Source organism: Eptesicus fuscus, chromosome 14, assembly GCF_027574615.1.
Source record: "Eptesicus fuscus isolate TK198812 chromosome 14, DD_ASM_mEF_20220401, whole genome shotgun sequence".
Lineage (NCBI taxonomy): Eukaryota > Metazoa > Chordata > Mammalia > Chiroptera > Vespertilionidae > Eptesicus > Eptesicus fuscus.
In genome coordinates, this window is record NC_072486.1 from 62,179,871 (window position 1) to 62,196,745 (window position 16,875).

At 37.7% G+C, this 16,875-nt stretch overlaps 1 protein-coding gene across 6 annotated transcripts in view; it reads left to right on the forward strand.

Moving 5' to 3' along the window:
- Positions 1–16,875, forward strand: part of UBE2H (ubiquitin conjugating enzyme E2 H) — a 108,344-nt gene that overhangs the window by 69,770 nt on the left and 21,699 nt on the right. For 2 of the 6 annotated variants that reach the window (XM_008154019.3, XM_028129024.2), the window contains 2 exons: positions 13,519–13,558; positions 15,004–15,056. The exons of 2 other annotated variants lie outside the window; for them this stretch is intronic. In XM_008154019.3, the coding sequence (XP_008152241.1) occupies positions 13,519–13,558; positions 15,004–15,056 (93 nt within the window). Of the gene's footprint in view, positions 1–6,388; positions 6,616–13,373; positions 13,405–13,518; positions 13,559–15,003; positions 15,057–16,875 lie in introns of those variants that run through there. 2 more of the 6 variants (XM_028129031.2, XM_054726621.1) reach the window with 2 other exon arrangements.

Below are 16,875 nucleotides of genomic sequence, written 5' to 3' on the forward strand. Positions count from 1 at the left end.
AATGTTTTTAAACATATGGCAAATACATGTCTTGTAAATATCCTGTCTGCATCCTTGTATGAGCCTACACTTTTCTTGTCTTCTACTCTAGAAAGCCATCAAGCTATCTGTGGCCAGAATTCCCACCTGGTGGCTTGCTAAGGACCTATTGCTTCTCCCCCCCCCCCCCACCCCACCCCTCCATAACCCCCCTTCACACACACACACACACACACACACACACACACACACCCCGTTTCCCACCAGACTCCTTTCTTTTTTCCTTTCAATGTTAATTATGTATGTGCACAAGTGTAAATACTGTTTTCTTTCCTTTGTCTTTCTGACTGTAGTTTAGCTTACTCCCTATTGTGTACTGTCTTTACACCTTTACACTTAACTGTTCTTTACTCCTTTCTTTGCTTACCTTTTCCCATCTCTTGGGCTGTTGTCTTCCAGCAGTTCTTCCTACTTCTCTCTTCAGTCTGACTGCTCCACTGTTTTCCCCTTGCTCAATTTTTCTCTTCATTTGAACTAAAAAAGGCCCCTGTACATTGCTAATAATAACAACAGTACTACTTTTATTAAAATTGAGGGAAAATAAAATATGTCTTCTAATAAAATATAGACATGAAATAGTAGATTTAAGTTTTTTAGCATCTAAAGGTCTTGAAAGTACCTGGAAGTCCCCTCCAGGATATACCGTAGTCTTCATCAGATCATACCTACTTTACTTAAACACTTGCATTTAAGAGAGTTAAGTTGTCATTTAACCTTATTTTTAAATTATTACTGGCTAATATAGTAACAGAATTGCATTCTACTAATTTCAGATAGAACTATAGAGTATTTTAGAATCTTTTGTAAATAACCTTATGACCAGTCTGGGTACTCGGTCACTATTTATACTTTTTTTTTTTTTTTAATAGAAACTATGTTGTAAGATCCAGCTAACAAATCTAAAAACTAACTTTTGAAGTACTATCTATGTGTATCTCTATATTAACAGTGAGGAACAGCCTCTCCCAGGAGCAGGCTGTATGTACTGCAGACTGTGTATCTGGACTGCAATTTGATGATACCAAAGCTGAGCGTGTAGAGGAATGGTTGGTTGAGAACAGGATTCTGGAGGGACCACTTAATGGTTTGCTAACTGCTGATTAGAATGGCCAGGAAAAACCTCCACTCATTCTGCAGTGGAATTTGATGTCAGTAGCATATAGCAAGAGCTAACCAAGCCTACTGAGTAAATGGAGACAAAGTGAAAAAGTCATAGGCAATAATAATAGTTAAAATACTATATGGCGCTATACTAATGGCCTTCAGATTTTCATTTAAATGAAAATGTACTGCAGACTGTGTATAGGATGGTTTAGGTCATCATATTCCAAGGAAAACTAGATTAAATAACATGTCAGAGTCCTTTTCTAAATCTCCCAATCTGCCGTAGGTTTTTGTTTTTTTAAAAATATATTTTATTGATTTTTTACAGAGAGGAAGGGAGAGAGATAGAGAGCTAGAAACATCGATGAGAGAGAAACATCGATCAGCTGCCTCCTGCACACCCCCTACTGTGGATGTGCCCAAAACCAAGGTACATGCCCTTGACCGGAATCGAACCTGGGACCCTTCAGTCCGCAGGCCAACGCTCTATCCACTGAGCCAAACCGGTTTCGGCTGCCATAGGTTTTTTTGTTTATTTGTTTTTCTAATCCTTCCCCAATGACATTTACACTGATTCCATTGAAAAGGGAGAGAAAGACAGAGACAGAGACACCAAAGTGAGAGAGACACATCAATCAGCTACTGGTATGTGTCCTGACCGGGAATTTAACCCTCGACCTTTCAGTGTACAGGACAACGCTCCTATCAACTGAGCCATACCAACCAGGGCTGCCATAAATTCTTAATTAAAAGATGCTCTAATAATCATGACATCATATTCTTTTTCCTTATGCCAGCAATTCAGGGAAGCAATTTAACCTTTTTTTAAAAAATATTTTTTATTGATTTCAGAGAGAAAGGGATAGAAACATAAGTGATGAGAGAAGAATCATTGATTGGCTGCCTCCTACACACCCAATGCTACCCCCACCCCTTGGTTCATAGGTCGATCCTCAACCACTGAGCCAACACTGGCTGGGCTGATTAAACCTTCTTTATTGCCCAAATGGCATACTCTTCTGGCATTGTTATTTTTATTTCACTATGGCCAGAAATTATCTCACAATATCTTTAGAATGGAGTTTTATAATATGGTATAACTAAACTAACTATAGAGTTTAGAATATTTACCATTTTACTTTGTGTCTTTGTAGGTGGAAACATTATATTCCTTCAGGAACTTGTTTGAGTAACTTAAGTTTAGTCAGGAATGGACCAGAATTTAGATTAGAGGAGTGTGTCATTCATGAGAGGTTTTGGATTATTCATTTAATAAAGGCCTACTTGAACCACTGTATTTCCACAAACAGAATGAATTCTTAGACTGAGAAAGCATAATTCCATTAAAGTCAACTGTATAGTTCTCTACTTTCATGAGCTTGGGTTTGAATTTAGTTCTTGTCTCAAACAGTTAAATAATTGCTACTCTGGTAGGATCTATAGCTTTTGAATTCCAGTAGAGAGAAACAAATTTCTAATAGGGAAGTTTTATTAAAAACTTTAGATAATGCTATGAGAATGTAAAAATTGGCAAAAGCTCTTTTTACTGATGTTTTGAAAATGAAGTTTTTCAGGATGGATTTTTAAAATGCTTATATCGGGCAGCTGAGGCAGAACCTACTTTCTCAGAAGACTGGTCCATCTTAACATCATTTGTTCTAATCAGCTCCACAAATTTATGGGATACCAACTGTGTGCAGGGCATTATTCTAGGTGCTCAGGATACAAAAGTGAACAAATTGCTCCCTTGACGCTTAAAAATTATTTTTTGGGGGTGGGAGAAGATAAAACAAAATTTTAAATGTCTAATAGCTTTATGCAGAGAATGGACATAATAGAATTGACGTAATAGTTACCTTCGATTAGGTATTCAGAAAGGGCCTCTCTGACAAAGTAAATTCAAGCTGAGTTTTAAATGGAAAAGGGGAAAAAAGCCAGCACTGGTCCTCCAAGGTCAGGGATGAGAGCATTCCTGGCAGAATAATTTGTGAGGACAAAGGCCCTGAGAGGCAGGCAGGTGATTAGCATTCTCATGGAAGAGAAATGAGGCTGGGAGGCTGGGTGAAGAGTGAGATATGAGAGAACCGTCTCCTAGGGCTTTTAAGGCCAGGTTAAAGGGTTGAGTTTTATTTTTAATGAAATGGGAAAGTCATTGAAAGATTTTAAGCATATTTTAATGGTCACTTGACTGATATAGGGAAAGAGTAGAGATACTAGTAGTTTAGATCAGAGTTTTGGATCAAGAGGCCAAAGCTGAGAAGAAACTCCCATGTAGATATACATTGCTTTGAAGAAATGTGGCTATATTAAGGAAATCATACAAATGTGCATGATACCAAGAGGAAGATATAAGGGAGGTTTTGTTGGTTTTGTTTGTTTATTTGTTTTAAAATCTTTATTGTTGAAAGCATTACATATGTCCCCTTTTTTCTTCCATTGACCCCTATAGCCCTCCCTGACCGGAAATTGAACCGTGACCTCCCGGTTCATAGGTTGATGCTCAACCACTGAGCCACACCAGCTGGGCTGAGCATACCTTTTGTGTTTTATTTTATTTTATTTTATTTTATTTTATTTTATTTTATTTTATTTTATTTTATTTTATTGATTTCAGAGAGGAAGGTAGAGGGAGAGATAGAAACATCAATGATGAGAGAGAATCATTGACTGGCTGCCTCCTGCACGTCCCCTACTGGGGATCGAGTTCAAAACCTGGGCATGTGCCCTGACTGGGAATTGAACCTGTGACCTCCTGGTTCATAGGTTGATGCTTACCCACTGAGCCACGCCAGCTGGGCCAAAGTTGGTACATTTGTTTACTTATATCTCTCTTCCTTGCCAACCCATAGAAACTCCATGAAGGCTGTCTCTGAGTCTGTTTTACTAAAAAGCCCTTCTCTCTGTCTCAGAATCTGATGTAGTGCCTGTTCTGTAGAAGAATACAGTTGACCCTTGAACAATGCAGAGTTAGGAGTGCTGACCTCCTGTACAGTTGAAAATCACATATAAAGTTGGCCCTTTGAATCTGCGGGTTCCCAACCAAGGAGTTGCCCCTTGAACAATGCAGGTTTGAACTGCATGGGTCAATTGAAAAACTCCCTATGTAAGTGGACCTGTACAGTTCAAACCCACAATGTTCAAGGGTCAGCTGTATTTGTTGAGTAAATGAATGAATGCTTACTTAGTGGCATCCTCAAGTCTAAGTTTAGAGAATGTGAATGTTTGGTTTCCTCCCGTTGTAGATGGGCATTTGGGGAGAAGGTCAGGGATTTGCAAAGGATTGTTAGAGAATGGTGATGGTAATGGCTCTTAAATCTTAAGTTGAGTAAAGGAGAAAGGAGAAAGATAGGGCTGATAGGTAGGAAGAAAAGGGAGGATCAGTGGATTAGAGTTCACAGATGAAAGAATTGTTGATGGGGTGGGAAGCTCTTTGACAGAGATTGGAGACTGTGGTGGGAAAGGGGGTGTCTGAATTTATGAGTTGGGAGGTGAGGCTGTTTGTGGAGATGAAAACATTCAAGATGTGTCCTGGGAGTATGAATGAGATAGAATAGAGGAAAGGTCACTGAGGAGAAACTTAAGGAACTGACTGAGAAGCCAGGGTGTCTGGAGTGTGGTCTGTAAAGGTGATAATGTCACTTAAAATGACAGGAGTTGGGGGGAAGAGAGACTTGGGGGCCGGGTGTTCAGGGACAAAAGAAACCAGTGGTCAGATTGGCCCTATTAATGAAAACCTGCTGTTAGAGGTCTATAATACCTCAATTCATTCAGCTTCTTCTTATTATTTGCCAGAGTAAAAATAGTAGTTAGCTTTCCCTCCCCCTCCTCCAGTCCACCTCTAAGGGTAGCCTTGCCTTTGCACATGCTCGCTTCTGTTAGATGTGTCCACTTCCTTCTTGAATCTGGCTGATGTCAGTTTTAATTTTGCAATTCAATATTATATACTCTCCATTTGTTATATAAAAATTCCATCTAACTTGCTGTTTAGGTTAGCCCCTGTTTTAACTAAAGTAGGAGACCTCTAGCTTTTGACTTGGTTATTCTGTCATCTTTTTGGCATTAAGTCCATTCCTTCCACTTTAGGATTGGTACAATGAAAACATGTACTCTTGGCTTCCTTTTTCTTTGGTTAAAGTGAAATTCTTTTAAAAACAAGTCAGAAAAAATAAAATAAAAACAAGTCAGAATAATGTCCTAGTTCCCTTTGAAAAGCTTGTTCACACAATTTAAGATTTGTTTATTCCTGATGCTGGTGAAAACCATATTGCTTGAAGGAACTTCAGAGATTATACCATACAGTTGCTTCATCTTAAGGATGGTAAAAATGAGACTCAGGAAGGTGGAGGATATTTAAACTAACTAGTTGCAGAGCCTGCTTTCTGGCCTCCAGGCTAGTGTTTTTCCCAAAAAACCCCAAAATGCAATCAGAATAGTCTTTTTAATAATAAATAGTAGAACAACTGTACTTTTCCATTTTCAGTGTGATAGGGTTATAGGAAACCCAGTGTCCCATAATCAAAATATCCTCTACTACTCTACAATTCCTACAGGATCAAGAGATGGATGGGTATGTAGAAGTAGTATTTGTATTTTTACCATGAGGAAAATGAGATGAAATTACTTGCTTGAGCTCATTAAGCTAATTATAATATTAGTGAGTGCTTACTGTGTCCCATTTATTGGTCAAATGCTATACATATATTAATTCATATAACTTTCATGACAGTCCATTATGTGTAGATACCATTATTTAACTTAGCTTTATGATTAAGGAAATAGAAAGGTAGAGGTTGAGTAAAGCTAACTTGCCCAAAGTTCATATAGGGGAACTTAGGCGATCTGGCTGGAGTCTGATTTTTTAACCACCATGACTTTGTGTTTTTTCCCCCCACCATGACTTTGTTTAATATGAGTGGCAGAGACTTGGAATTGGGTCTCGAAATTTGAAGTCCAGTGTCTTCTATATTTTACTGCCTCTCCATGAAAATAAATACTGCCTGACTCAGGATGGTTATATGAATGACTAGGAAAGCGAAAGATAAACTATGGAAACAGGAAAGTGATTACAATCTTCTAAAATGAAACTACAGAAGAATAGGTTTAAGGGTGCAGGTTTTGGTAATCTGCTAGGTTAGTAGAAGGGTTATGCTGTTGAAGGATAACACTTCACCTTTTCTTAGTTATAAATGACCTTTTCTTATCCACCCAGCCCAGTCCTCAGACTCCATATTATCAGAGAGAAAGGAAGAAACAGAAAAAAGGACCCCTTGTTGAGTTTAGATCTCCTGAACACACACAGGATCAGTTCAGAAGTTCCCATGACACAGGGCATTGAGAGGGAGCTCCTTGCTTGGTTCCTCACCCAAGAAGAGACCGGCCCAGGTCCATCTCTCCTGAGTAGGGAAGGCTCAGCTCTCTGAAGAGACTTCTACTCGGGTGCAGGCTGCAATGGGCTGGGCCTGGCTGTCTGAGGTAAGATGATAATCTATCAAATGTGCATTAATGCACAGAGCTGGCAGTGTCGCTAGTGCAACTGGCAGCGTCCCCAACTCTAATTACCTCTTCCTGCATGCTAGGAATGGAGATCCAGGTTATTGCCCTTAAAGAGTCTATAGTCTGATATACTGATAGGCGAGATAAGATTCAATCTTTAAGTATATTTTAAATAATTTATACCTACTTTTAAAAATAGAATTAATCAGTCTGATTCTGAATGATCTCCTTTATGTGGGCATTTGTCCTGAAGATGGAATATCAGAGTAATTTGATGTATTTACTTGTTTCTCACAGGACTTTATAAGGTTATAATTAAATTGCATCAGCCACAGCTGCCTCAGCCATCTGTAGTCCAGGCTCATTTTATCCCTGGGAGAGAGCTATCGTTTTTTGCCTTTGACACTTTTTCATCTATTTACCTTAGAGTTGCTTTACTTTGTTCATGAGTCACTCGTTTGATCTCTCATATTTTGAAGATTATTCTAAAGGAAATTTCTGGATAGATGACTGGCCCTAGGTAGTATTTCATTCTATCCACAAATTTAATCATTAAAAATATCCTCACAAGTAAAGGAAGCAAAGGTGAAAAATACAATGAGTCTTTGCCTCTTTTATTTACATATTTACCCTAATATCAGAAGTTACTTGAAAGTGTGTGCAACTTTGTACAGATCCTCTCTTGAGATTGACACAGGAACAGGCTGAAATGAAAAACAGTTCTTCAGCATGACTGGGCACAATGTTATTTACTTTCTCTGCCTATTAGCCTATGGGTCAAGAGATTTGTTATTCTAGAGCAGTTGAGTGTTAGGGTGAAACAAACCAAAAGCATGGCATTTTTTATTTTAATAATCTGTGCAATTATTTTTTTAAATATGTAGTTTTGCATCAACTAAGCATGATTTGCATTTCTCCTCCAGAATTATAAATCACCTGATTTCTCTTTTGCTAAAAGAAAAAAAGAGGTGGTGAGCTTTTTAGTTAAACATTTGTTTTATTATCCCCTTTTTCACAAATGCTTGAGCCATGCCAGAGAATAATTGTCCAAAAGATTTAAAACAAAGGAGTCCTAAATTTTATGTGGTCAAATCATTGAAATACATAATTAGAAAATATATAGTAATGACTAAAATCTTAAATCATGTAGATTAAAATGACTTGTTGTGTCCACTTATCATGTTTCCATACAAGCAGTTTTCAAAATATATTCTCTTAAAATATCTTCAAAATAGTTCCTGGTTGAATGGAAACAAGTGTTGGGAAAGTTCTCTTGTTGCAGACGTATTCATTAGTGTGGTGGTAGCATTGCCAAAAGGAAAGAGAACATGCCAGGGCAAACATGCTCAGCCCTGAGAACGTTCCTTCTCTGAATTCCTCGCCTGTTCTTTCTCATCTGCTCCCCTCCTCGTCCAAAAGTTCCATTGTTGCTCTCATTATCCAGAATGTAAATGGCTTTTTCTGAGAACAAATGTGCAAGAGATATATATGCTCACTTCCAGTTATTTGCTTTGGGTATTTTTCTAACAATTGAGAAGCCCTGTATAGGAAGAGAGCACTGTAGTCTGGAAATTGTTAGAGTTGGTTGGTCTGACTGTGCTTGTTCCTCAAAGGCCAGGTTATAAACCCTGTTCTGCTTACTTTGGAATAGTCAGGAGATTTTGTGTCTCTTGGTGGTATTTTAGCATGTTGGTAGCTTTGTATTCTCTAGAATACTTCTCTTCCTAAAAATGTGTCTTATAGAATAAATTTTCTTTAAGAACTTAATCTCTGGACATTTCCCCTTAAGTTTTCTGTATTCAGGACTCTAGCCATTGTTATGAAATCCTACATTTTTAGAGCTGATAGTCACTTTACAAACAGAATAATATTGGATATTGTAGAGATTATATAGTCTAGCTACTTCTCTTTGCAGGTAGAGAAACAGGCCCACAGAAGTGATGTGACCTGCCCAAGGCCTGCATTAATAGCAGAGTTGGGACTAGCCCCAAGTCTCTGTTAGTACTTTTCTCTTTCTAGTCTGATTCTACCCATCTCAGATAGTGTTTTATACTTAGTAGGGGCGCAGGGGCCTGGGCTCCAACGACCATTTATTACTTAAGAATATGTTTACTAAGTCCTTTTTGGCTCTCTCTATTATGTACTCTTGGACTCAACCAAGTCAAAAATCTAGATTTAATTGAAAACAGTGTGGAAACTGTATTGATTTCAAATGTAATTTCCAGGCCTTGTACAAGGAGGGAGGCACCTTAGCCTCTCAGAGACAGTTTTGATAAGCATTTAGAGGTCTTTCACCATAGCTGTTTTCTTGACGTATACTTTTGAAGTTCCCTGTAACATAAGTTGTTGAAGCTTCATTCAGTCTTGGAATCTGCCATTCCCATCATTCTTTACCCAGCAGGCTTCCCACCTTACTCAATGAAAACCAGCATCCTTAAAAGGGCCCACAAATACTCATCACCTCTCTGATCTCACGACTAGTCTTTTGTCCTTTATTCACTCCACTTTAGTTTTACTACTTACTTCGTTTGCTGGTCTTCTAACACATCAGGCAAACTCCTGATGCACTTTGTACTTGGATATTCGTGCTATGTGAACACTCTTCCTCCTAGATAATGAATGAGCCTCCCTCACCTCCGTCAAATTAAGTCAGCTTCTCCGTAAGGCCCTCCCTGACTATCCTATTTTAAAATTGCAGCCCCCACCCCAGCATTCCTATTCTGAGTCCCCTTCTTTTTTTATTTAGTTTAATTTTTAAATTATATTTATTGGGGCGACATTGGTCAACATGAACATACAAGTTTCAGGTGTGGGTTTCTATGTTACAAGATCTGTATATTGCACTGTGTGCCCACCACCCAAAGTCAAATCTTCTCCCGTCACCATATATTAGGACCCGCACTGGGTCCACTGCTTTGGCTGTGTTTTCTCCATAACCCTTGCCACCTTCTGAAGCGTTTGTTTTTTAATCCTTACCCAGTATAATTTTTTCCATTGATTTTTAGAGAGAGTGAAAGGGAGGGTGAGAGATACAGAGAGAGAAATAATGACGTGAGAGAGACACATCGATTGGTTGCCTCCTGCATGCAGGATCAAGCCTGCAACCACGGTATGTGCCCTTGACCGGAACCGAATGCAGGACCCTGCAGTCTGCGGGCCAATGCTCTAACCACTGAACAAGACCAGCCCGGACAGCACTTTCCTTATAGCACAGGAAACTTCTGCCATAGATGTTGCTTCACTAGGTTTTATTTAGGAGAATTCTAGCAAAAGCAGGATTTTAAGTATCAAGATGAATTTTTAAGTTCTTAACTGTAGCTTCAAGCAAAATATTTTTCACATAATAGAACAAGTCTCTTGAATTAAACCTTACAGTGCCTAAACATTAGTGTTTTCCATGCACCAGAAAGTTTCTTGGCAGTTGTGATAGCAGTATGTTCATAATATATGTAACTAACCTTGAGGAGCGGGTGCCTAACAACCTGAGGATCTTCTGATTTTTTTGTAATGAATTTGTATTATTTAAACAGTGTTTAAAATATGAGACCTCAAATAAAATAGTTGATTTCAGTGATGCTTTTCCTTAAAAGATGCAGCACTAGATAACCTATGTATGATTAGATTTACTTTAATATTTTTTAATAACCGTAACTTTTATTTTTATTGATTTCAGAGATAGAAATATCACTAATGAGAATCATTGATCAGCTGCCTCCTGCACACCCTGACCGGGAATCGAACCGTGACCTCCTGGTACATGGGTTGACACTCAGCCACTGAGACACACCAGCCAGTCTAATTAGGTTTACTTTAGAATGTTTGCTATACTGTTTATAATTTTTTATTTGAAAGCTTTTTTTGCCCTAGCTGGTTTGGCTCAGTGTATAAAGCATTGGCCCACAGATTGAAGGGTCCTGGGTTCAATTCCGGTCAAGGGCACATACCTCAGATCCCCGGCCCTGGTCGGAGCTCATGTGGGAGGCAATCAATCGATGTTTCTCTCTGTGTGTCTCTCCCCCTCCCTTCCGCTCTCTGAAAATCAATGGAGCCTGGCTGGTGTGGCTCAGTGTTTGAGCATCAACCTATGAACCAGGAGGTCACTGTTTGATTCCCTGTCAGGGTTGCGGGCTCAATCCCCAGTGGGGACATGCAGGAGGCAGCCAATCAGTGATTCTCTCTTTTCATTGATGTTTCTATCTCTCCCTTCTTCTCTGAAATCAATTATATATATATAAATATATATATATATGAAAAAAAATCAATGGGAAAATATACTCAGGTGAGGATTAACAACAACAAAAAAATTTGTCAAAGTTTTTTTCAACTTCCCATTTTAGACATTTTGGCAAGTCAGAAAAGTAGTAGTAGAAATAATGGGGGTCTCTAAAGTTGACTGCCATGGACACTTGTTCGTTTCCCTCTGACCTTTTTACATTGCTGTGATCCTATATCTGGAATGGGAGTGTGATTTGAAAATGGAAAAAAATATTTCCACCACGAAGAATTAAGCACTGTTAGTAGTTGTACATATTTGCTGCCAGTTTCCTATTTATGTGCACACTTTTTACAAAATGGAGCAAATAATATATAAGCACATTCTGTCTTTTTAAAAGGCATATAAGTGTTATAGATAAATTCATATTTAATTACCATTCCCCCTTCTGTTTCCATCTTCCACCATTGGCCCTGCACTCTCACTGAAATAATTGCTTTTGTAAGTTTGATATATATTGGTCCAGTACAGTTTCCATACTTGTTACCATAGAGAATATGTAGCGTTGCTTTGTTTTAGTTTCTTTAAACGGTGTTATGCTGTAAATATACCATTCTGCAACTATTTTCCCTCTCAGGTTTGGATCTTTCCAAGTTGGTACTTACTGATCTAGCTCATTACCTTGGCTGTATAGGACTCCCAGTCTATGGATATACTACAGTATCTCCAGTTCCTTTTGATGGGGTTAAATTTGTTTCTTAGCTTTTATAAATAATGCTGCAACGAATAATCCTCATAGGTCTTCTCAAACACATGTATTAGTGTTTTTCTAGGGTCATGTAGATTTGTATACTGCTTTTTCTCCTCTTACCCTTAAAACATGAGCATTTCCTTTGGCTTTAGCATAATCTCTTCATAAGCACATAACTCTTAAATCTAGACTTTGAAACCTCTTTCATTTCCATAATGAAAAATTAATATGAAATTGTAATTGGACATAAGGCTTTTCTTTCTACATCAGAGTAATTTAAACATTGCATGGGTTCTCTTAATAGTAGTAGATAAAACATTAAGCTATTTCAACACAAAGGATTAAAAAACAAAAATTAGAAGCATAATTAGTACTTGGAGTGGCTAGAGCAGTGATGGGCAACCTTTTGAGCTTGGTGTGTCAAACTTCGCCAAAAAACTGAGCATAACTCAGGTAGTGTGTCACTTTGAGGAAAAAAACATTATTTCGCAAATGTTTCATTCTCAGGAGCAGCAAATGTTTCATCTTTGGCATGCGGCCGCGTGTCATCAGAAATGGCTACGCGTGTCAGTGCTGACATACGTGTCATAGGTTCGCCTTCACTGGGCTAGAGCAAGCAAAGACTGGCATACCTGGGATTTTGTGTAGTATCCCCCTTTTCTAAGTCTAAAGAAGTTTCTTAGATTTTTCTGAGATGTCCTCTGTCATGACTCATCCTTGAGGGTCTTCCTCTGATGCTACTTCTCTGCATCTTTCCTGACAGCTTCCTCTTCCCTGACTGTATCAGCTCTGTGCACACATTACAGCTACTTCTTCATGTCTCTTATCCCACTGCTACAGCGACCTCCTCGAGAATAGTGTAGTCTTACTTATTTTGTACCCTACACAACCCCAGTGCCTGAAACATAGGCATTGACCAAATATATTTTGAGTAAAGGAAAGTGAGACCATGTGAGGGGGTGTGAGAGAGTGGGAGTGGGAAATAGGGATGGTCACTTTAGTAAGGAATTTCAATTTATTGAAAGTGAAATGGAATAGGAAGTTTTAAAAGGAAATGAGGTGATAAGGTTGGTAAAATGACAGCTTTGACAGTGGATCTCTGTTTTAGAATATTGCCATCTGCATACATAGAGGCTGATTAAATCACCAGTTTTACATTACAAAAATTCATTTCTTCTTGGAATTGAAATATCAATATATTTGTTAAAGTACATATTTTTTTTTCTAGGAATAAATAAATAAAAAAAACTTGGATCCCTGACAGACATAGCTATCTTACAGATTTTTTTTTAACTCCTTGCCTCATTCCTTGGTTGCCCCAATTTTAATCAAAATTGGGTTTCCTGGAATGAGTAGACTAAAGTTAAAGGAAACATTCTGGTCACCGATCTTATGAAATCCTTTGTGGTTTGGAAGCAGTACTCCTTTAGCATTTCAACAGTTTCATTCATGTTCCGCACACTGTGTAGCAGAACAATACCAGTAACTGAGCTTCTGAAAGAGAAGTTCAAATGCAGAACCTCCTTATTTAGAGATTGAACAATAAAACTTGGGGGAGGGGAGTCAGAGTAGCTTTCTTAACTTTTATCAGGACAGTAGTTATAAACCATTTAAGACTATCAATTTTCTTGGCAAGTACCTTCATAACTCTGAAAACAATTTCTTTTAATGATCATTTTGTATAAGAGGCTGCATTGCTCTCAGAGTTTGCGCATTTTAAAAATAGAACTCTAATGTATTTTAAGTAAATGCTATTGAAAGGAGAATATAGTCTTATCAGTATTCAAAGATCTAAGATTGAAAGGTAATGAGTTCTGAGTATCATCACCTTTTCCCAATCTGAAAATGTTTCTGATACAAAAATACTTTAATTGTTCTCTGGGTACTTTTTGCTGCTAATTAACATCTCTTTTTACAGGATTCATGAATAAAATTTTCCATCCCAACATTGATGAAGCGTAAGTAACTTTAAAAATGTTTAAATCTTAGCAGCAACTGCTCTTGATTAGAGTTCATCTCTCTCTTCATTATACAGAAGCTTCAATTATCTTTTTGGATTTTATCAGCAGATAGGACTATCTGAATGGTCACTTAGACTATACAGTCCCAGGGATATGATGTTCTAAACCACTTAGTTCAAATTCTATTGGACTGCTTAGTTTTTCCATTGTCATGAATGGGTCCTTCATTTTCCCTGATAGCCAACTAGCATTTGTAATATTCCACATCTCCATTCTCTGTTAGACACAATTCAAAGATCTGTTTTTAATATACAGATTTATTGTTTTCAGCCCTTTCAAGTATTTCTCAGTTCATGAGAGTAAAGCAGACATGACTAGTTTCATTTCAGTGATTGAATCTTAATTACCCCTTTATTTTCTTCTAATATTAGTGATATTTTAAATATTTTATTACTTCAGTGATGTTTAGAATACATGATTATTTATTCTGCACTTTTTTCCTTGTCATGGCATTAAATTTTGATATTTTGTGCACATACACATGTACACATACATGTGGGGTATTCTGAACACTGTGTGAGTAAGTTGTATACATGCATCATGCCCCATTGTCCTTTAATACTTCTATGTATCAGTCATCCTAACAAGGATAGTCTCTTATATAAGTGCAAATAGTCCTCTGACTCAGGAATTGAATATTAATGTAGTAGTACTTTTAATCTACTGCCATATTCTCGCAATGTACTTTTTAGAGCTTTCTTTTCTTTTTATTCATTCAGTAAAGGATCCAGTCTAAGCTCATGTATTGCATTTAGTTGTCATGTTTCTTTATACTACTTTAATCTGGAACAGTTCCTCAGCTTTTTATAAAATTGACATTATTAAAGAATATAGACCAGTTATTTTATAAGACAACTATACCTCAATTTGGGTTTGTTTGACATCTTCTTACTGTTACATTCAGAGTATGCGCTTAAGGCCAGAAAACCACAAAGTGAGATTGTGTCCTCCTCAGGGTATCCTATTCAGAGGCATATAGGTCTGTCTGCCCCTGGTTACCAGTGTTAATTCTCATCACCTGGCTCAGGTGTTGGTTTCTCCATTGTATCGCTATTGTTTTTCCCTTACAATCTGTACGGAGACACTTAAGACTTTGCATACAGGGTGGGGCAAAAGTAGGTTTATAGTTGTTTGTATGGAAAATAATACAGTAATCAATAAATAATAATACAAGAATAAACTCTGTTTTGCATAATCACAACTCTAAACCTACTTTTGCCCCACCCTGTATTGTATTCTGATTTTCTTCATACTTTCTCCAATTGGGATTTTTTTTAATGATCTATTAAAAGTATTTTTCTTGATAAATAAAATTAGTTGCCAGATACATGCAACTAACTTTCTAATTTTTAAAAAAATGCCATTCTTTCCATCTGTTTCAGGTCAGGAACTGTGTGTCTAGATGTAATTAATCAAACTTGGACAGCTCTCTATGGTGAGTTTGGCCATGGAATATTTTTTAGAGATGTTGAGACACTGCCTTAAAAAAATGTTGTTTGGCTTTTCTTCTTTGATTTAAGATATTTTGTTGGGAATGGGAAGGGATTTTGAAGTCCTGGATGGGAGAGTTTTGATCAGTGAGAAAATTTTTTTCTCAAGTTCAAACTTTGGTTTAGCAGAAGTTTAAAATAATCTTGTGTGATTCTGAAATTAAGGTATAGTGATATACATATGCAGACATAGAGGTATATATTAAAATGTTTGCATATCTGTGTGTATTCAGAAGCACATTGTATACATGTTTATCTGTAATACTTTTTTTTTTTAGAAAAACATTAAATGATATGAGGTATTAAGAGGTTTGGGGTATCATCAGTTTCAAAGGCCTAAACCTTGCTATGAAGCAAATAATAATTTAGCTTTACCTTTAGTGCTGAACTTGACATCTATGTACAGTGAATCAACAATGAATTCCCTAATTTAGCATTGCAAAATACTATGCTAAATATCACAGAGAAATATAAGGAGTATCAGGCAGGCCTTCTCTCCCTTAGCTTGTAACTTGATTGGGGAGCTAAAAATATTTTTAAATATATTTAAAGTTAATTAGGAATGCAACAAATTAGTATTTTTATTCCCCCACATATCTGAGTCCTCAGACATCACACACTCTCCCTGCTCTCGTGCCCTAACCCCATAAAAGCTTCCCCTGATGCGCAAACTGGCAGTAACCTCTGGCCGCTCTTACATCTTATATAGCTCTTTTTTTGTGGCCTGCATTTACTTTGTGTTTGTTGTTATGCCTATGTTTTTTGAACTACTAGATTATTTCCTGCCTTAATTTTTGTTTAAGGTGTGTATGTCTGATTTGTCTTAAAGTCCTGGCACTCCTAACACTGTGCCTTGAACCAATGCATTTGAAAGAATGAGTGGTACAAACAATTGCTGAGAGATACAAGAAGAGGGAGGAAAGATCACTTTAGGTTGGGGTTAACCAGGGATGGCCTCCTCTTGTTGCAGAGTTGTGAGACCTTTTAAAGGTTTAAGGTATCTAAGACATCATTTTCTAGCCACAATCTGTGAGAACCTTGCCAGACACACTTATACAAGGATGGTGCATTGAGAATCACAGAGGAAAGTTGCTTACCAGCAGTGCACAGTTAGTCCTTTTTTCTCCTAATTGTGCTATTTAAGAATTATCTGGCCCTAGCAAGTTGGGCTCAGTGGATAGAGCGTCAGTCTGCGGACTGAAGGGTTCTGGGTTTGATTCCGGTCTAAGGCATATTCCTGGGTTGCAGGCTCAATCCCCATTGTGGGGCATGCAGGAAGCAGCCAGTCAATGATTCTCTCTCATCGATGTTTCCCTCTCTCTCTTTTTTCCTCTCGGAAATCAATAAAAATATATATTTTTAAAAGAATTATCTGTTCTGCCGAAACCGGTTTGGCTCAGTGGATAGAGCGTCGGCCTGCGGACTCAAGGGTCCCGGGTTCGATTCCGGTCAAGGGCATGTACCTTGGTGGCGGGCACATCCCCAGTGGGGGGTGTGCAGGAGGCAGCTGATCGATGTTTCTCTCTCATCGATGTTTCTAACTCTCTATCCCTCTCTCTTCCTCTCTGTAAAAAATCAATAAACTATATTTAAAAATAAATAAAGAATTACCTGTTCTGTCTAGAGTTCTTCTCTAATCTTTGTGTGACTGGTACTTTTCTCACCTCAAACATTACTTCCTAGAGAAGCCTTTTTCCCTAGCCACTCCATCTAAAATAATAGCCATCCATAGCACAGCACTCTGTTATAAAAATCTGTCTTTCA